General features: G+C 43.7%; 1 protein-coding gene across 5 annotated transcripts; it reads right to left on the bottom strand.

Moving 5' to 3' along the window:
- Positions 1 to 158: 158 nt before the first annotated feature.
- On the bottom strand, positions 159 to 21,028 carry nacc2 (NACC family member 2). 5 transcript variants are annotated; one of them, XM_029837239.1, is made up of 8 exons: positions 20,825 to 21,028; positions 20,489 to 20,733; positions 7,350 to 7,526; positions 6,497 to 7,255; positions 5,531 to 5,701; positions 4,594 to 4,699; positions 4,283 to 4,380; positions 159 to 4,184 (listed from the first exon to the last, which is right to left on the bottom strand). In XM_029837239.1, the coding sequence occupies exons 3-8, from the start codon at positions 7,459 to 7,461 to the stop codon at positions 3,655 to 3,657; spliced, it is 1,776 nt and encodes a 591-aa protein (XP_029693099.1). In that variant the 5' UTR covers positions 7,462 to 7,526; positions 20,489 to 20,733; positions 20,825 to 21,028; the 3' UTR covers positions 159 to 3,654. The 5 variants fall into 5 exon arrangements, with proteins under 5 accessions (XP_029693099.1, XP_011602838.2, XP_011602839.2 ...); XM_011604536.2 differs by having other exon boundaries at positions 20,489 to 20,715; XM_011604537.2 differs by having other exon boundaries at positions 20,489 to 20,675.
- Positions 21,029 to 22,131: the final 1,103 nt, after the last annotated feature.

The following is a 22,131-nucleotide window of genomic DNA, read 5'->3' as shown; positions in this document are numbered from 1 at the left end:
ACAGACCAGAGCAAGCAGGAGAAAGACAAAGCAACAGCAAAAGTACAGCTAATCATATCAGATCTCTCATAATGCACTTTGGTTCTCACCCCTATTCTGATTGTCGGCGCTCTGGACACATGGCTTTAAAGTTGTGTTTCCTCCTTTTTTGCCAAACACAGTTCCATTTTACCTCTTCCTTTACTTTAAGTAGCTCTAAAGTGCTGGCATTATGTTCAAAGACACATACAAACTTTTAGTGCATTTTTTCTGCGTCGCTCAAAGAAGTAGTTTTTAAATATTTTCCATTCTTTACCACCGTTTTGCCAACGTTATATGATACACATTATTACCAGGATAATACGTCAGACTTTACCCAGACATTCCACAAAAGGCCAGGGCGCATGATAAAAATATATCCATTCTCGTGACAAGTCTCCGCACTCTGGTTGCCAAGTTACAACAGTTATTCAGCATAAAATACATGGTGCATAAAGATCAGAGGTTTCATTGGATTAATGTGTGTTTCTGAATGGCATGCATTTTATGATACAAGTGTCTCTTTGCATATTAATGCTTTGTTTGCAGGGCTGGGAACAAAGCCTATTGTGTCCATTATTTTGACAGCAAACGGGGATAGACAGAGCAGTGTGTGATGTTTCAGGAAGTAATAATTTATTTGCAAAGAAATCATTTTAGGAAAAGAAAGATCCCATGCATTATACTGCATGTATAGCCACTTTCAGTGATCATCAAAAGGTAATGATTAGGGCTAAACCCTGCAAAGTAGAACACACTGGACGAGAAAAATAGTCTTAACTACACCATCCGGCATGAAGGAGACGCTAGATTCAAGCAAAAAAATAAGAGAATTTTACAGGACTTTGTCTTTCCGCCCCCTCAAATACAGCTCATCCTCCTTAGGGTTAACCATGACATTCTGAGAATTTCTCAGTCTACAGTATAGTGCAACATCATTCGTGTTCAAATACACCCTGCACAAGAAAACATTCAAAACAGAAGAAAAATAAGGGCTTTTCCTCCCCCACAAGGTTTGGCAATGTAAATGTTTTGGATCTGTAAAACATTTTGGTGAACGAGAAGTTGAAATATAAATACATCACAGGAAATAAATGGACAACGTTCATTAGCTTTTTCAATGGTTACAGGAATTCAAACCAGGTTTGGCTAGAATGCCAGGTGTTGCTCTGCAGGCTTCCCTTGTAAGACAGAGATGATGGCAAATATAAGCAAACGCTCGAGCGTCTACATGCATCTCTTCTTGAAGGTCGTTGAATACAATTGTAAATCCAAACATAATAAGGTTGATCTACAGGGTGAACATAGACGTTGAGACCAGGAGATCTACACCTACACAGTCACAGTCTAAGGCACTGCTCCACACCCCTTCGTCACAGCAGTGGAGTATGGCAATATTTTCCATTCCATTATTTGCTTTATTCTCGTGTGGATTCTTATCAAATTCAAAAATAATGGTAATTTATAACGTTTTGTTTGTAATTTTTTTTGCCAACAGTTATCAATTATATTGCTATAGATGCTAAATGTATTTTTTTAATACTTAAAAAAATATTTAAAAAAAACAAACAAAAATAAACAAACAAAAGAGCCTGTACACAGAGTTCACTTTTCTGAGGAAAATGCTCCGGAAGACCAGATCCAATCTTAGACCACCATCCACATTTAAATTGCGTTATGGCCTATTTTTTTTAAATCGCATACAATTAAGGAACAAAGTCATATAAAAAGTGTTTGAGCATATTCAGTCAACGTTTGGACCTCTCACCAAAGCAGTGCTACATTACATTCATTTATCCTCTCAGTCGCTCTGTCATAGTCCTGTTTTACCAATGACGGATCACATTTTTCCAAATGAAAACAAAAGATTCCGTTAACGTTGTTATTATTACCTAGTGCAATTGCAACCCTGGGTTTCTTGTGCAGGGCCATATTAAAGCTTCCCCCGGATATTCTGAAACCCTCACAACACACAGAAAATCATCCGGCCCAACTTTTGAGGCACATAACTGAAGAACAGACAAATTAAATACATCAGGTACGTGTAATACTACACCTTTTTTTCTTGGTTTCATTTTCCCGCTTCTTTTGTTCAGCCACTTTGTCTTTAGCTACACTTCTGAAAGGTTTCATGGCTTCCAATAATTTTGGGGTTCGTTTGTTCATTTCAATCCTCTGAATTTGTAAAAATATAAAAGTTGGTCAAATCTCACAATGGGAGAATCAAGGGTATTTGGGTTGTATCCCTAAAAACTGGGGTACAAAGACAGAGAAATAAAATAACAAATACAGGTTAAAGTCTCTGTTAGACTTATTGACTCATTTCCGTTTTCTCCTGGAAGTCCTCCTCGTCTTCGATTAAACGCCATTCTGCAAGTGCAATAACTCAGCAAAACATTTGATTAATTAAATAATTTAGCTCCCAACACCCTCACAAGGAGGAAAAAGACAAAATCAGGATGGAAGCCTCATCTAGTCATAATGACAAATGCTCTTTTTTGTTACAAAAAAAGAGGGCAAAAAAAAGGGGTCCGTGTCAAACACAGTCGAGCCTGGGTCGCACCCATCCAAGTCCTTACATAGGTCACATTCCTGTGGGAACTGGGATTTAAAGATGGATAATAATGGCAACAGTAGCTGATGTTTTTTTGTTCTTTTTTTGTCTTATCTTTTGATGCAGGTTTGTGGCTTAGTTGTTTTAAATAATTCAAAGTATTCATTCATGTACACGTGCATGCGAGCTGCTGTCATCTTGCTGATTTCACTCTGTATTTCTAGGACAGAAGGAGGTGATTTCAATTTCAAGAGGTAAAAAGCATCGATACACTTTGTTTTGGACAGTAGATTTTATCCATTGATATGAAAGGCTAGCATCATAGGGTGAGAAATATGCGCGAGATTTGCTCTGCACGTGTTGTTGGGGGGATGTGACACAGGCATCACTTTGACTGTCCAAAACAAGACAAAAAAATCCAAGTTAAGGTTTTAAGTCTTTAGTTCCTGCATGTTTCTGTAGTTTTAACAAGAAAATAAAGAGTTTAAAGATATTTTCTGTTATTTTGTGGTCATATTATCTTGTAGATATATCTATTTATTTATTCTTTACAATAAGATGTACAGTGTTCTCACACGGCGTTTGTTTTTCTCCCCATTGTCTGAATGTTGTACCGGTTATTTTCGGAAGCATCATTCCAAGAACATGAGATCCAAACCATTATACCTACACAAACAGCCTTGTAATCCTAAATGAAATAAATCATTATAGTCATTTGTTCTGCTGTCAGAATTGTGTAACATCGCTGTGGATGCCAAAACACTGTAAATAAGTAAAGGTGCAACAGAAAAGGGTTATGGTTTTGTCTTCATGTCATGCCTGTGTCTACATCCAATGTCATTACTGTACTTCCACCGACAGCAATTTCTTTGTACGCGAGCACATGTGTGCATGCACAAGTAAGAAATTCCTGTCTGGTAAGTCCTACAACACGACTGTGCCTTTTTCTGGTGCCAATAGTACCTGTTAAGGAAGTGCAGAGGAGGAGGAAGCATGGTGGACGTGATGTTTAGAGTGAGGGCAAGCAGAATAAATTGCGGTGAACAAAGATTTCACAATATCAGAGGCAGCCATGGGGACATTCACTGTCCGTTCACCCTCAGCCCTTGTCCAAAACTTTCCCCTTCCTGCTCAGACGTCGCGTCACCACTGCCTGCCTCTGCTCCTCGGATCAAATTTGGTGCCCCCAGTGATCCAGCTACATTCTCTAGCCCAGCTTCATCCTCATCCTCCTCCTGTTCCTCCTGGGCCACTCCTTCACTTTCACCTTCTGCATCGGCGCCAGCCGCCCCAGTTCCAGGGCTGTCTTCTGTCAATGTCGGGTGAGTCCTATGAGGGTCCTTGCGATCAGAATACAACCTTTGTTCTAGGGGCTTGAAGTCATGGTCGAAAGGGAGCGGTAATACAGGCTGAGGAGCCCCTTGCTGTATGCTCAGGCCCACGGGGACACCCATGCCCATCCCCGCCCGGTACACCTCCATACCATCAGGTAGCATCGACTTGATCTTGGGCAACCATCGCTTGCGTACGCGCCTTGCATTTGTGCACATGTCAGCAGCAATCACATTCATTTCGCTCTCTTTGAAGTTTGGGTTGAAATTTTGACAGTAGACTGCAGAGAGAAGAAAAGCCGCATGTAGACAAGCTTTCGTTGAGAAATATTAAAGTTATGTTGACGCAGAAAAAAAGACAAAAAAGCTGTCAGCTTACGTTTGACAGCGTTGAGGACCCTGCTGTCCAGAGGTTTCCTGCTGGGGTCACTGGTAGAGGAACGGATGCCTGTACCACAACTGTTGGCTAAAGTGTTTCTGGAGGAATACAGAATCAACACCAGGGGGCAGAGTCAGCAAAAGCCACAGAGACTTTCACTCACCGACCAGACACACAAAAACAACCGCATTGCACAACATGGCCACAGATGGACTGTGAAAGTTGGTTTGTTATAGTGTTGCTGTAGAAGTCTCACAGAACGTCCTAAAAGAACAAAGGAAACTGTTCTGTTTTCATACTTATGTACCCACCTATCAAAGAATGTAGCCAGCAGACGGCGAAGCAACACTTTGTGTTTGATTCCAGCACACAGATGACAGTTCATCAGTTGGCCTCGAGTCATGAGCACCTGCGTACCTGATGTAGAGGCAAAGAGGGGAAAAAAAAACTGAGAAAACTGATCATCTTGTGTCTCCATGCAAAAGCTTGACTGGCTGCATCTTTCCTCCTTGGCAAAAACACCATTTAGAAGCTCTTTGATGTCTTTTATGTTTGCCAGGATAATTGATATTGACCATAAAATATCTGTTAAATCACTTCAACATGCATCTGCTCATAAATTTGTTAAATCCAGCTTCAGCTGTGTGATGAAAAATGTACAAATATTTTAACCTTCATTCTACAATGTTTTCCCTTGAGATTAGAGCTCTTTTGTGACGGAGACCTGGCCAAGAGGCACAACAATTTTGAATCAATTAACATAACAATAGAAGCAATCATTCGAACAGCAAGTACACATTTTTGCTAGTCTTTGTTCAGACAGTTGAAGAGAGTTCTGAATGTGGTTCCGGGACCAGGGGCAGCTCTTCATGAATACTGGAAACTTCATACAGCTCATTTATCTTCCATCATAGTCAATGTAGTTGAGGAGAATATGGTCTCTTTGAAAACTCTGTAGTCTAAATGAAGGAACCCAAATTACTGTATCATCAAACCGCGGTTATAAGCTGCTGAGCCGCGGGAACCCCCCACCCCTCAATCTAACGGTTCAGTTAATTCTGGCTTTCCCTCCACTTTAACAATGCTTAAGTTCCAGAAGGTCCTTGTTTTATTATTTGCAGTTCCATGAAATTTAATGAGAGAAACCAACTGCGCTACAAATCTAAATGACACCAAATGAAAACAACTGAAGCTTGGACTGTTCTTAGCATATGATAATAGTACATGAGGTAATTTGTGCATGCCTACCAGCTACCAGTTCCAGCTTCTCCCCGGGGTCCCCCTCTGTGTAGAGTTTAGGATGGCAACGGTAGCCTATCTGACTGATGAGGCTTGCAGGCAGTGCCACCAGGTCCCTCCGGATCAGCACAGAGTTGCGGTTCTCCGAGGGCACAAGTGCAATTTCTTGCTTGTCCTGGACTGAGAAAAGAGTTCATAATTGTGATAAATACATTGTCTCCGTTGCAGTGATTAGATAATAGCTACAGTACTTGAGAATAAAAGAGGTTATTATAATCTTGTTCAGGTTTTTTTAAGTGTGTTTCATTAATGTTTCAGAGCTTTGCAGATGTACCCCAGATAAGTCACAATGCTGCATCAGCTGCAGTTTAAAAAGGGGACAGATTGAAATCAGGGTGTTTGGTTCACACTCAAAAATGTTACCGCGAACCTGAGATTCAGGCAAACCTGATGATTGGCCATGGGTTTACCGTTTGTGTCACGGATCTGAACATGTGTGTGGATGCGTGCTCAGCTGAATCTATGTGGGACCCATGCGAAGACAGAATTAAACAATGACAAAATGCAGTCCAGTGGTTGGAGCCGTAATAAGGACTGTTCCCAATGCAAGTCAAACATAACTACGTAAAGCTATCTTTATCCTGAGAGAACATATAGTTCTGCGAGCCAGGCCTCATTTTAGATTTATCCGATATCAACTAGTTCCTCTCAGCCAAAAGCAGATCGTCCATGACTACAATGATAAAATGTGATGCGTTAGCATTTGAGCATTTGCCAAGATTTTTTGGACAAGTGTTTTGTGCAGTGTACAAAAAAAAGTAACATTTGCTGGAGTGGAAGGAAATCTAATAGGGCATGCTGTAAAATCAAAATTTAATACTCTCCTTGTTTCTAGAAAGGAGCAACAGAACACTGAACAATACAAGGAATACTGTTCTTCACAAGGAGGAAACCTGACATCAGAAAAATACTCACTCCCGTAGGGGTTGACCAACCGTCCGTAGAGATTACTGTAGGTATCCTCTGTGATCCCATCATATGGCTCTTCCTCAAACTCCTCATCCTCATTCTGGTAGGATGTAGGGCTGTCAGTGGTCGGAAGGCTGGACGACCCAGGACTGGATCTTTCAACTCCTCCTCCAGCTCCAACCACACCGGCCCCCTGATGGTGGTAAGAAGGCATGCCGGGGATGGGGATTCCACCGGCTGTGGAGTAAAACAGCGAGCTGGCCCTCACAAATCGATTCCCCAACTCCGACGACGAAGTCTTGCTTTGCGCCGAGGGAATTGTCACAGGTGTAAGATCACCAACTTCAAGTTTAATCTTGCGTTGCGGCATGAGCAGGGATGGAGACCAGCCTGGGGTTCCCAAAAGGGCAGCCACCGCTAATCCGTTACCATTATTAGATGGACTCTGTGGCTCAGATCCAGTTTCCTCTAAAGACCCCGCTGTTTGCGAGTCACAGTGAGGTGAGTTAGCCTTAAACATTAGGTCCATGCCTCTTTCGACTATATGCTGAATTTGGAGGTAGCCAGCTGTGTACATGACCACCAGCTGTTCACTAGCAGCCATGGTTAGCTTCCCTGTGTAGCAGAACGTGAGGATCTGCTCGAAGCAAGCAGGTGTGACTGAGGAGGGCAACTCAAACTCAGCCTTGGTGGAGCTGCTGAAGAGGTCTCTAAAGTAGAGGCTGCTGGCAGCCAAAACAGCCCGGTGGGCTTTGAAAGCCTGACCTTGTTGACGGAACAGGAAAAAAAAGCCAGAAGTTGATTTATTTATTATAAATCTAGCGTTGATTTAAAATCCCAAAAGGGCTTTCTTACTAACCTTTGACCAGGATAGAGACGTCACAGTAGTGGCCCAGCAGGCGTTGCTCATTAAGGGAGCCCAGAACTGTGGCTCCAAAATTTGGGATTTCCACATGGAGCAGCTGGGACATGTTGGCCACAGAGTAAGGAGGGGGATTCAGATACCGACTGCAGACTCAGCCACTACCAGAGGCATCTAAAAAAAAAAAAGAGAAGGCATGGAGAACACAATTGAAGACTAATGTAGCGATGGACTATGAAAAATGAAAAGATATGCCACAGGGAAGGAGAGGTGAGGAGGGAAAATTGAGTGAACTTTTAAAGGAGGCAAAGAGCAAGATTGAAAATAGAATTGAGATAAAGACAGAAAGTGAATATGAGGGAGAAGTGAGAGGTGTGAAGAAGAGACCGATATGCAGAGATAGTGGGTGAGATAGTAGAGGCAGAGAACTGGGGAGTTACATCAGTTTACAAACCAAAAAAAAGAAGCTATTTCATGCCCATTGTTCATCAGAAGCATCGTTTCTTGTCATCAGAGCCCGTTTGCATGACCAGAATTCCAAAAGGCTTACAGTCACTCTCCGTAACACTTTTCTTAACATGTAACCTTTTACATGCTTCAGACTCAGACGATGATTAGCGAGTGAGCGAGAACTTCTCTGCGAGAGGAGACGGCGCTGATCATGTGCAACATATTCATGTCACAACGTTAAAATAATTTAGGAGTTTAGCCGACTCTTCCACTTTGTCAGCATCTGCCCTCCAAATTCCTGACGAGAACCAAGCCGACAGATTTCCATTAATTCAGCTGCATTTTTCACTCTTATGAGGCAAAGATTTTGCGGCTGATGTGTGTACACGTATACACACACACGGTTTCGTTATTAAGCAATACAGCAGAACCGTTTCCAGGAATGTAAACTGAAAAGGAAAAAAAAAAAAACAACAATGTCACCGCCTCTCTTGCATACACACACTTTCTCCCACTTACTGCACTCTGTACAGGCAGGCACACAATCTAGCTTACTTACATAAAACCACACACACACACACACACACACACACATTACTGTGTACTTTGGCATGCAAAATAAAGCTCCACAATCCAGCTATGACTTTGCTTTTACACATGCACAAAAAAATAAAAAAACATAACAGAAGAAGAGATTGTATTTCAACATCCCGTGACACTTGTATACAATATTATTTCAGATAGTTCTGACCTGTGTGTCTCCGGGTTAAACACACTATGGAGCCTTTGGCACATGCAAACACACCAGCAGCAGTCAGGACCAGGAGCAAGGAGGGGTAACTGGAGATGGAAGGAAAGCACTCCGGCTGGTCGACTCGTTTTCTTTTAAAGAGTTTTTTTGCACTGTTTTGAAGACGATTCTCTCTCCTGTTTGACTTATTTCTGTCCTCCCCCAGTCTCCTTCTTCTTATGGCTCTCTTTCCTCCAAAGCTCCATTCCCCCTGCTCGCTGCTCTAGTACTGTCTCACAGCTTCTCTGTCATTATCTCTCCGTTTCTCTCTCCCCTCTCGCTATTCTCCAAGGGTTGAAATCAACAAGTGCCGCTGTAGAGAGCGAGCAAGGGTGAAAGAGAATGGGGGGAGAGAGAGTAAGAAAGCAGAGCAGAACAGAGCGAATCAATGATGAAAGGGGCGGGCGGCACAGTGTGTGTATGCGCCTGTGTGCATGTGTCTGCGCGCGTGTCTGATCAATGCAGTATCTATACGTCGCAGGGAGTGGGAGGGAGAGAGAGAGAGAGAGAGAAAAACACAGGCTACAGTTACAGACGGAGACAGAGACTGGGCAGAGCTAGAGAGAAGCAGGGGAGGGAGGGAGGGAGGCGATAGTTGAGACAGAGAAAGTCATTTGAGGACAATACGGGTACGGAAAGACAATTAGGTTGAAGCAATGCCTATATGGTTTACTAGAAATATCAAAAGGAGAAATGAGCACAAGGTTGCAAATATCAGAGACGCTGTCTTTAATCAGAATGTCGAATACTGGAACTTCCAAAATCCCTTGTTGACGCAAGTCTGGAGGGAGTGCGTCATATCTCGGTAAAGAAAAATCTTCAACATGTTGTAATCCTTTTATCCTTTCAACGGCAGAATCTAAAACAAGCCAATAACATTTTACTGCAATTCGAGAAGAACGACGGTGCAAGGGGAAAAAAGTGGCGTGTAAAGTGGCACGTAATGATAAATATCCACACGATGGTGGAGGTGTGGGGAAAAGAGCTCATCTAGGAAGACGGGATGAGGATTGAAGATATATGTTAAAGCGTATTTTAAACGCAGGACTGTGAGCAGGAGGAAAGGCAGTCTGGCCAATTAGGTGATCCGAGCGACAGTTTGCTATTTATACACAACCTGTAATGTAGACACATCTGTTCTGCAGTTACCATTTAAGTGAAAGCTTGTCCTGGGAATCTATAACGACTGACCTGAAACTGGGGGCAAATGGCTGTACTGAACTGTACTGTATTACTAAAAGAGCTGAAGAACCAAGACGCTTCTTTTACGCTTCAGTAATTCAGCGAAGTGATGAAGAGTCGATCTGGACAATAAAGTGTGGGCTAGGACCACTTAGTCTTGGACACCACAGTATTTTCTCTGAATCATGCAAGGGCCTCTCTGTCATCCACCTACACACAAAGGGAGAGAAGTTGTCTTCACACAACACGAATCGGTGTTTTCTACATGAATTGATAAATTAAAATGATTAATTCACGCCTCCGCTGTGGCTGCTCGGCTTATTCAGGTGACATTTCGGAGTTGTCCGTCACGCCGGCCGACACACGGAAGGACCTCCTCGATTTTGTTTGAGGCGAACGAGGGAGGACAGCAGCCAGATGTCACAGTGTGTGACAGGCAGTGAAAGATAAAGGACAACAGTTAAGAGAGGATAACTTCCAGAAGGATGTGCGTGGGAGGAAAAGAACGGAAAATTGCCCCGACTGTGTATATTTTTACTTGATCTGTGCATATACACACACTCACGCACGTAAATGGATGAAGCTCTCTGGCCGGTGCTACAGGGGTAGCAGGTCTCAGAACAGATATGGAAATGAATATTTCACCAAGGAAACATGAAGGGACGAAAGTTGTGCTTAACCAAGCAAACTTTTCCTTTTCAACGACAACAGAAACATAAAAAAGGAGGATATCACAAAGTGTCGAATGCAGCGAGTCAGGCTTTGGTTTAGAGAGCTTTGCCTTAGCGGCGCGATATCAGCACGGCACATATAGGCATACATGAGTGAGCACACACAAAGAGCACAGTCAAATGCAGGAGACACAAATCCGCAAACACTCTAATGCAAACAGACATACACACACAAACCCCTGCTCTCCTGAACAAACACAGTCAGGTATCTGTGCACACTCAGCAGTGCACATTCTGTCCGTCCATCGGTCTATCCATCACTAATTACGACTCCTGTGTCCTTATATTGCCTCTTCCTCCTCCCCATCCACCCCGCATACCACATAGCCGACGTCTCTCTGCCAATTAATGCACACAGGGCTGCATTGCAGTGAAGTTGGCGCGTGCCACAGCAGCAGTGCACGCCAGAGATTCTACAGACATGCATGTACGTGCCAGCCGAGCAGAACGCGGTGGGGGAGGAGGGGAGGAAAGGGACGGAGAGCAAAGGAAAGCGAGCGGTGAATATGTCGAGTCAGGCAGACAGGACAGCAGTGTGCCACGCAGGAACATACAGCCGCATGAGAACGCATGTGGGTGTGTATGCGCAAAGGGTTGTTTTTTTTAATATTTATTTTTTTAAATGTAAATATTCAAACTAAAACGCCGCCTTTCCCTAAATGCACATACTAAATGTGGACTTTCCCTAATAATAATAAAAAAAGAACTTCCTCAACTTGCTTACCTAACATGTGTTATCCATGTGTGTGCATTTCCGCGGCATGTTTTTTTGCCCACCAAGGTGTGGTTTTAGAATCGCCGCAGCACCATATATGACTGTGTGTGCCTAAACAATTTGAGGGATCGAGGGTACGACGCACGCTTTGTCGGAATGTGGGAATTTTAATCAAGTATTCTTACCTACTCAATGTTATTAAGAGTAGCAGCAGGTCCAGGCATATTTGAATAATATGAAGAAATGAGACGGTACGCCAGATGGCACACACACACACACACACACACGCACAGATTTAATTATCACTCATCATGCATCCAGAGAGAAATTATCAATAGCACTCAAGTGAGGTGGCAAAAGTCACAAATAAATCGGACGTTTTACATGTAATTTGCATGTCACTGAAAATAGGCTAATTTCCAAAATTTAAGTTTCCCTAACTTTTACTTACTGTACAGACAGTGACGTCACCAAAATGTCATCTAACATCGACAGGAAAATAATGATAAGGGACAACAGTGATTTGGAATCGGGTGCAAAATTCAGCAAAGATAGAGGAGGAGGAGGAGGAAGAGGAAGAGGAGGAGTACAGGAAGAACTTCTTCCTCTCTTGCTTATGTTGCTACTATACAATCTCCACATGAACAGTCTCCTAGCTATAAATATTCAGATCCTGCAGTTGTTCTCATGTCTAAAGTGTACCAGACAACAGATTCTATCCACGTTGAGAAGGCAACGCTCCCTGGCAACAGTCCTACCAATCGGGACAGAGCGGGTGTCTGTCTGAGTATCATTATGGGATGGAGGGAGAGAGAGAGAGACAGAGAGAGACTGCTTATCATCATTCTCTGTGTATAGACCCCACTGGGCAAAGTCGTCTGCACATAGTCAGGATCAAAATCATCGTCTCTTTAAAAAAGAAAAACGCTGATTCACAGTTACGTAATAAACAGACAAATAAGAAATGATTTGTTGTGGGCTGAATACCGTCTGGTATCTTTCCACTTGTATTTCACTCAGTATGCACCAATAATGTCTGAGGTCCAACTCAAGGTAACAAAATGAGTCTCAAGCTACTTTGCACACAGGCAGCAGACATAAAAACCCCACCAAGACAAAGGATTTAAAGCCATGTTGTTTTACTCCTACACATTTCCCCAAAATCTGATTTACCTAAATGTTGAAAAAGTGAAAAGAAAATCTAGAAACATCCCTTTCAACATCTGTTTCTTCACAAGCAGGATAAGAGTAATACTGCAGTATGAAGCTAAGGAAGCAGGTATTGTTGTGGGCAATGAAAAAATTATAAATTAGTGATAGCTGGATGTTAATTATCTCTGTGGGCATAATGAATGAAAATGCTTATTAAAAGTGGCTGGTGGCTAGCAAACACTTTAATTGCAGGCTGTTGCTGGTTCCTAAATTGGACAGAAAATTAGACAAAATTAAACAAACATTCAGTTTTAATCCAAAGAAATATTCAAGCATTTACTGTTTTTGTAGATAAGTATTGTTTTCATGAACAGGCAGCAGCACTGGATATTGGGCGCAAGTGACTATTTTAAACTGCCTTCACAAATCACATTTTTTGGTAGATAGGATTAACATTTCAGTAATTTGATAAATTTAAGTGCATGCCACATCGTACCTTCCCCGACATCCGTTTTACAGAGTTTGGAAAATGCCCATTCTGTGGAGGGCTGACAAGCACATACACAAATATCTAAATGAGTTTTGTAGGATTTGCACAAACATTGCGACGATCACAGCTGAATGCACATTAAACTTGTACCATCGTGGATTAAAATGAGTTTAACAGGGGGATGCCACTTATCTTGTCGTGGCGATATGCTCGAGAAAACAAAAACACAGGCCAGGCATTTATCAGTCTGTGATGCGTTTCTGTGAGTGATTCTCCAGAGGCAAAGCCCTCGCTAATGAACTCCGTGTGACTGTGGAAGGTAAAACAAACAAACAAACAAACAAACAAACAAACACCAGCAGCAGCAGCAGCGGTGACGACGACATCATTACAAACTGGAGCTTGTGATATCGGGATGCTTGCAAACAAACAGATCAGAGCCCCGCGTCCTTGAAAAACGCCTGATGGCGTGGGCATACAGAGAGGGCGGGTGGAGCTCAAGGGTCAAAGGTTAATAGCTCAAAACCATACCAGAATGAGCGGTCGATTCAGAAACCACCTGTCACAGCAAAGCAATAGATAAGGCCAAGTGACAGCAACTCATACTCTGTTCTAATCAAAAGATTCCACCCCCAAAATTAACGACTCCCAAATGTCAGCTCAAGGGATTGAAGAGGGACAAACATGCAGTACATCAACCCAACCACCGGGGGAAACAGACTAATGCAATATTTACATATTTTTACCGAATGCTCAGACAAATTTTTTTTTTAAAAAGCAACCCTCCTTTCTAACCTTAAAGGAACTGGTGCAAGCAGCAGGGGAAAAAATGAGGCTTTGGAGAACACGAGGCTTGATTCAGGGGGCATCTGGGTCAGGGCGTGTATGTCAGGCAACATTGGCAGAAATAATTAGATACAGTATAGAACAACCTGACTGCCATGTGACATGTTTTTTTGTTTTTTTATTAAGACAGTTTCTTTCTGCTGAAACCTCTGAAGCAACCATGTGACAAAAACAAAATGCAGAACTGTACATTTTCCATGAGCCCGGGGGTCCCGATTTCATGCTGGCTGACACTGATCTTCTGCCAGCAAAGTATCATTTTTTCAAAGGGATCGGGGAACATTATTGTTGCCCTCCTTTGTCTTGTTTATCAAGAAGAACTATGATGTCACCTCCAACAAGTACACGGTTAGACTTCAATTAATTATGCTTCAAGATGGGGTAAAACTAGCTTGTGGCAAGACGCATCCATCAGGTTTCACTTTATGAGGCAGTCACAACTTTGTCCTTGTCTGATCTACATTAAATCTCCTTCCTGCTGCCTCGGCGCCACCATGGGTATCACAGCCGGCTCCGTTCCCTGTAGAAAGCCAACTAGAAACATAGCAGCCAGTTTGGAGTGGGCGGCGTTAAGCTACCATGTGAACTTGTAGTGGTGCCTGAACATCTAGGTGAGTTCAGCTGGGGCAGTTACCAAAATAGCATGCAGGAAAAAGGTTACAGTGTGCCAAATCAGCAAACCCAGGGCCTGTTGCTGCTCGACGTGTCACTGCTTACCGTCTAATATTAATGTTAAAATGTTATTGCTTCCTTCTTTCATACACATATAATTTATCTGATGCCAGGGTCTAAGGACAAAGTGTGTCAGGAACATTAAAGACTGTAAAGCCCATTAGGGTAATTGTAATGATGATTTTGACTTTTTCCCTTTTTCACTTCCCAACACTGCGGTATTTGGCCGCATTATGGAGGAGCATAAATCCTCCAAGATGTCAAAAGCAGCTGGGTTTAGTGTTTCAGGCTCATTCTCGCACCTCTGTAACACTGAGATTTGAGTGTGTTTGCAACATCGTACTTATTATTCAGCGAACACGACCAGAAAACCCGGCGCTGGATCCCACTTGGCTGTGGCTGATGAGGCACGGCACCATACGTCAGTCCAAATGGTTTTACAAGTTCTGGCCTTTTGTAATTTACAGTCGCAAAATGTCGCAAGAATGCGTCAGGCTGTTCCTACGCTGCTTCACTGCCTTTAGAGTTCACTTCAGGAACATGCCTTTTTGAGTGTTAAACTAGCAAGTGTATAGCACCTGGAAAATAAAATCTAATTAAAGAGGTCTACAGAAAACAGAGAAGCAGCATGAAATCTACAACTGCTGATCCAAAAAGAAAGAAACGGCCACGACAGTTATGGTTAAAAATAGAAGACTGTGATAGACATGTGTAAAAAGTGCCAGTGATGTATTTACTGTCATACAGAAAGGGAGGGGAGGGTGTTGACAGCCTCAAAAAAAAGAAAAGAAAAGATGCTTATGTCGCTACTGAGGGGAAGAGAGTGATAAGAAGCAATGAGCTCGGGTGAGGCTAAATGTGCCATTTTGATCATTCAGAGTTGCCGTTTGTGTGCCGGATTTTCAGCAGTGGCACATGCGTGACATCAGAGTGGCCCGACGCGAACGCCAGAGGAGCCTGGTGCTATGCAAAAATGAGGACACATCTTTCAGCATCAGTGCCTCGCTGTCTGCAGACAGGCATGCAAACACAAACCCACACAAAGACATAAGGACACAAAGCCACATGGGGGACGTACGTTTCTCAATTAGAGCACGGCAGAACGCTGCGAGTCTCTCTCTGGAGGGAGAACAACCAAATGCTCTTTATCTCAATCAATGTAGGTGAATCAAATGAGTCTCGTGACACGTGGCGAAACTCTCATGATACGACTCCTAAGGCTGCGGGGTGGGGAAGTCCTTGTGTTATAGAATACACATTTACTGCATTTTGAGGGCATACATCCCTCCAACTGGTCCTCCAACTCCCCAACACACACACACACACACACACACACACGGTGTGACCGGTGAAATCTTTCAGTCAGCGTCACGCTATGCAAGCATACGTGCTCAAATAACATGTCACCTTAGGTAACCTCGTCACCCTGAATGAACGCCTCCTGCTGGCACCAGAGGACAGAAACAGGCCCTACCCTCAAACAGGTGAAACAGAGCAATTCCAAAAAATGACTACACACGTGTGCAAACAAACACACAAGCTGAGGGTACTCCTACAGCGTTTCCACGAAGTGGGTGGCAGTACGCAGATGAGTAAGCTTATCTGATGGTGCATGAACCTGCAGCAACATACCACAGTGCTCGCATACAGATCATATAACTGAATATATTCCAGGAGATTATTTTAAAAAAATCATGCTGTTGTTGAGGAAAACTCCTGTGTGTCTGTTTGTTTCTTAGCACGAATAATAAAAAAAGAAAGAAGAGTCGCAGTTTGAGTATCTGCCAGTTTATTATGCCGACAACGGCGCTTCTTGTCTTGTCACGATGACAGCCGCTACGAGGAATTCTGCAACAAATTGACACATTAGGGTGTCGAACAGTCCAGTACAAGGTTTCCTGATCAGCTTTCACTTTAGTGGGCGTGAATTATTAATCACGGTATAACTTGAAATCGACTAAAAGTTGCGTTCCGATCCAGAAACCAGTTTTTTTTTTCTCCCCGCATGATGGCAGCGGCTCAGAGGATCTGTGGCGGGTGCCAGCACTAATAATTCAATGATATCAGGGATACGTGAAGTGCACTTTAAAATGCTGGAGGAGGGGTTCCAATCCCAAATGTCAACACCGTCACCAAATGCCTGAGGGTCAAGTGTCACGGGATCACTTTTGTTATGAACTAGCGAGGAGTATCTATCATGCTAGCCATTGCTAAGACGCTAGTGGAGGAGACCTGCAGACTGGTGATGGTGAGGTGGCGGTTGGGGGAGGCAGTGTTCTGTGTAGTGAAAGCGTCCTGCGTCAGGCTTCTGTTTGCACCCCTGATAGAATTCAAACTGGCCGGCAGGACTGGTCATCCCCACAGAAAAAGGGTCAGCCCATTTACTTTACTCGCTTAGAATTTTATGCGCTAATTAGCAGGCTTTGTGTACTGGCAGGAGTCTTGAGAGAGACTTCAAGTTTGCAGCAATTTAATTACGTACAGCACAGCAACAGCGCATGGAAAATTGAGGTGGGCTGCAAAGATAAATGCCATCCGCAGTGCTCTCTCGCTCCCTACTTCTGAGTGAGTGAGTGTATCTGCAAGATTCTGTGGGGTTTATTTATGTGTGCCAGAATGTGTATATGCACGTCTGCCTGTGCATGTCTACAGAGACCATTCCCGGAATTATAGGTTTGGCTTTCAGAGTAAACCTAATGTCCCATTGCTGACGGTTCTGAGAATGCTGTTGCAACCTACTCAGAGCGGTGCCTCCGGTCAGGCGGCCGTGGTTATAAAAGGTTAATTTAACCCCCACACATTTTCCTCTGGAGACTTTTACATAAATTGCAGGGACCTTATATTCACGAGCCGTCACGTTACAAAAAGTAATTACATAAATTAAGCTCAACCAGGGCGCCGAGCACAAGGAACACTTCATTTTTTTGTCGGGGCCGATGAATGAGGCGAAGCAACCTGGAGCATATCTATGGTTTAAAACTGTAATTTTCCATCCAGTCCACATCTGCGATCTACGGCTACATCAGAAACGATTCCTGTCATACTTCTTGGCACTTTAATTCTCTGCTACAGCTCACCGTGCTCCAGTTCATGCTGAAAATACTTGGAAAAATCAAATACGCCTGTGCCCCCCCCTTCTCTTTTTTATTTGCACAAGCACAAATGTACAGACCTACAAAATCATGCGCGCACGCACACACACACTCACTCACAGGCACGACATCAACGCCATGTGATCTTGCTAGGCATTATGCCAATGGCCAAACATGTCACTTACCAGAAATCTCTCTGAGACATAGCACGAGAGAGGAGGGATGGTGGTGGTGGTGGTGGTGAGAGTGAGTGAGTATGTGTGTGTGTGTGTGTGCACGGGTGTGTGCACGGGTGTGTGTTGGGGGATTCTGCACATTTGCCAGTTTCTGAGAGCTCCTTGTCAAGTGTAAGTACAGTACATACACAGGCGGCACAAACCGTACCACATTCATCTGCAACGTACTTTGGTGCGGGGGCTGTCGAGCTGCAGGGAAATAATAATAAAAAAAAAGACGTGATCTCTGAAATCTAATGTGGAATTGTTCTAAGAGGAACATGCCATGTTTACTGTTCATTGTCTAAATTCTTGGAAGCCTTCCTGAAAAGCACAGCAAGCCAAATCGCCCAAAATCGGATACATTTCAGGAGTCTTTTCTTTTCCTGATCCTCTTACTTTAAGCTCCCCCCCCCCCCCCCAAGCATGTCCTGGGCTGCACACATGTAATTTTAAAACTACAGGTTTTAATGTCAACATCTAAGCCTTCCTTGTATGAGGCTAAAGGTAGTACAAGGGCAGTGAAGAGAAAACTTAACCAAAAGCTTCTCCTTTTATGGATTCAAACCTTGATGAGCACGGGACGTGTTACCCAATAGGTATAGTATGTATTAAAAACTACCAGAGCATCAATCATTTGGACATAATTTACTTAACATAACTCATTTTAAGAGTCCTTTTAGGGTCTGACTTCAGATACCACAATGAACAATGAAAAAAATATGACAAAACATCCACATCTAGATTGTTCTGTTGCTGGTTGCTGAGGTATCAGAAGCAATGCAACTAAATGCCTCCAGATAGGGAGCAATAATAAATGAGTGTTAGCGCAGTTAGCATGATCCCCCCCCTGCATTTAAAAAGGAAAAAAGTCCTCAGTGATTTATAGAATTATAGGATGTTATGGATGTGTATGGGAATGCAATTTAATTCAACATGTGTATACTTTCACCATCTTTTCCCTTTAGAAAACAAAACAAAAAATCTGAATATAATATGGCTTTAATCTATATGAATTAGGCTGGTAAAGTCTCCAATATGAAAGTTTAGGCATGACAACAGAATACCTTCCACTGGCTGTATCGCATACCATCAGCAATGACTCATTATAGGCTCAAAAATGTGAAACCATGCACACCTCCACATAACTATGCACGTATACACACACACACACACACACACACACACACACACACACACACACACACACACAACTAAAAAAGGTGGAACACTTTTTAGAGGCAGGGATGTTTTCTTTACATGCTTCGACACATCAATTCTTTTTTATCTGTGGCTCCAGCGAGACAAAAGGCGAGAGCTTCAAGAGGGAAACAACCCCTGTGTTCCCTGCCTTTTACCTTATTTATTCCAGTATCTGTGCGTAGCTGCTGCATTTGGAGCTGAGTTCTGTTGTTCTCTCCCCTTGACACTCCCCACTCGCGCATAGCCCCGGGCCCTCTTGTGGAATGCTGTATAGAGCGAGGCCTATGGAGGAAGGGCATCCCGGGACACGGGGAGAGCGCACGCGTGCAAACACACATGCTAACGCACTCACCGACACATGCAAACACATACGCATGGACAAATACAGCTGTTGGGAGCATCACAACCCTTTGGCAGGCGTCCAAATCAAAGGCCGCGTTGGAAGACCTGCATTTAGGCTGAATGAAAAAAGTCCTGCATAACGTTCTGCACTAAACTCGGAGAATAATACCCCACCTAATACCGCTAAAGTGATTTCCAGGCCTGGTATGACAAAGCACCTTTAGGTTTATCAGGGCCACCTACAGATGCTTTACCGACGAAACGGTTCAAAAGGGGAAAAGGCGGGTCATTAATTACAGCAAACGTTTAACCTTTGACCCATGCGACACCAAGGTCCTGAAGTACACACTCGGGACGCGATTTATCAGAGATGAAATAAACCTGCAGCCCTGCATACAAGAGAAGAGCATGTGAAAGGGAAGGAAAGTAACAGGAAATGAGAAACATTACCACAAGCTACATGCCCGCTAGCCGCACACTACACCAATGTACACAAAGGGAAGGTGTGGGGGTGTATGAACAAGCAGATGGCTCATGTAGGGTTCAGATGAGGTGAACCGAGGCCAAAACTGACACCCTGCTCAAGGCTACAGTGAAAGTGCTAAAAAGTTTGCCGGGACACTTTCACTCACATCCCTTGCTTCTAGATTTACTGGAAATGGTTGGTAAACGCTCTGTGTCCTTAGAAGACTCTGCACGATGATATCAACAAAAAACAAACAAACAAACCAAAAACGTGAGCCCTGCAACGGGCGCCTGATGGGTGGAGATTTTCTTTTTACAGGACTTGATCGTGACCAAAGAGCCACTGTACTGTCATGCCACTTTCTCCGCTCGCACTGAAGGCAACGCACCCCCCCCCCCCGGTTGCGGCAACGCGAAGCGGAGTTTTGCGGCATCAAACGCAAGTACAAACAGTATCACGCGCCGCAGAAACGTCATTTTAGTGGCGCGTGGCACACTTGTCCACCATTCTCCGATTTTTATTTGAAAGAAGGGAAAAAAACCAGCAACCCATTCCCATTCCTGCCGGGTCGGGAAAGTTAAAGCCAATAACTTAACTCCGTCGGACACTTTTAAAACATTTAACCGCTCCGCTGCCCGAATTCCAGCACACGTCGCTGAAGAAAGAGATGGAACAACGGATGTTTAAAAAAAAACACCCCCCCCCCCCCCCCCTTCCAAAGGAAAAAACGTATGCGTCACACAAATCAGGCACTGTAAACAATTAGCCGGGGCAGAGATGGGATATTTACCCGATATGTCGCTATTCCATAAACTGATGTGGCGTTCTTTCTCTCTGGGTAACCTCTAAAGTTTGCGGGGTGTCCGTAGGAAAGAGAAGCAGGCCCCGGTCTCCCTCTGGTCCGCTGACCGACTCTGTCGCTCTATCTCAGCCGCTCGTCCCCCATCTCTCTATCCCACCTCTCTTCGCTTCTGTCCCTGTGCAGGAAGTGAACGCGGCTCACATGAACGGTATAGCCTACGGACAGCAAGCACACTGACATCATGCAACGTTCGACAAAGAGTTTCTTTTTAAAGACACAGACATTTTTTTCCCTCCCCCCCGCCGGAGCCGCCAGGTTACTTACTGTTAGATACACCGTGCGGTCGGCGCGTTCAGGCGGTATTTGCGCTCATATCGTGCCGCCTTCACGGACACATGAACTCGCTGCTCTCTGCGGACTTAAAGGTGCAGACCTCCGGAGGCAAAGCCCGACACTCTGGGGCAAGAGGGGCTCCTTCACTCACTGTCCGTCCAGTACAGAAAGCACCTGGAGTGGGTGGGTGGGTGTGGGTGGGGGGGCATTAAAGAAGCAGAGGTGCGACAGGAGGAGCCTGTGATGCTGAATTCCATTCACATGTGCGCTTCGCCTCACGTGTCCTTTACATGATGACAGCTCAGGCTCCTCGCTGCGCATGTGTGCCGCTCCGGTAAATGATTATAAGCGCCAGCTGCTGGCTGCATCACCTCAATTCAACTTTTCTTTACTGCAGGGACACAGTAAACGCCACCATTTTCACTTTAGAAATGAACTGCAACAACATCACCTCAGATCTGTAGGCGCGCGGGGGGGGGGGGGGGGGGGGGGGGGGGGTGGGGGGGGGGGGGTCTCATTACGGGAATGCAAACTCTTTTAATTGATGTACCTAGAAGAGACAGATGTTTAACCCTTTTACTCGTACAGGATGCACACATGACGCACACATGATGCGCAGATGGTTATTTGTTTACACAAACAGGAAGGGGGCCTCTTCTAAGGTTATGCACTCTATAAGGTGAGTCAAAAATGTAGTCTGAGTCGTTTGATATTTTGAATAATAAAGTTACAGGATTAAACTATACTCGAGATTAAGAAATATACCACAAAAAGGATTTGAACCCTAAATTTGACAAATCTAAATGTTAGCCAAGTCAAATTCATGTAAATCCTCATAACGACCAGAGCTGTAGGAATAAGAAAATGATCTGGCTGCATGCTTTTTCTGTGGTGCATAACACTGAGGATCACCCCAGGCAGCATGTGGTCATGCTAGCATTCATCTACGAAGACCATGTGATCATTAATTTTATTGAGACGTTACTGCTGGAATATTTTTTTTCCCGCTAACCAAATCATCTTGTGTCGCAACGTCCAAAGAAAAGTACATCAATGTTATCAACTGAATAACAAAAAGCTAATATTTTTGCTAGTATATAGAATAGATTATGCTGTAAGATACATTAAGGGATATAAATGTCACTGTATCCAGCTGGAAGTGGTGTTGGGATGACATGTAAAATGTACATTTGGTCACGAAACTGACCTCTTCAAATGTCATTTATTTCTCTGTGACTCCTTAACATCTATTTTAAAGTCTAAATAAATTTAAATCAAAGTGACAATAGATGTTTTAT

Source organism: Takifugu rubripes, chromosome 6, assembly GCF_901000725.2.
Source record: "Takifugu rubripes chromosome 6, fTakRub1.2, whole genome shotgun sequence".
NCBI classification, from domain to species: Eukaryota; Metazoa; Chordata; class Actinopteri; order Tetraodontiformes; family Tetraodontidae; genus Takifugu; species Takifugu rubripes.
Note: the sequence above shows the minus strand (reverse complement) of the source record. Positions and strands in the feature narration are given on the sequence as shown.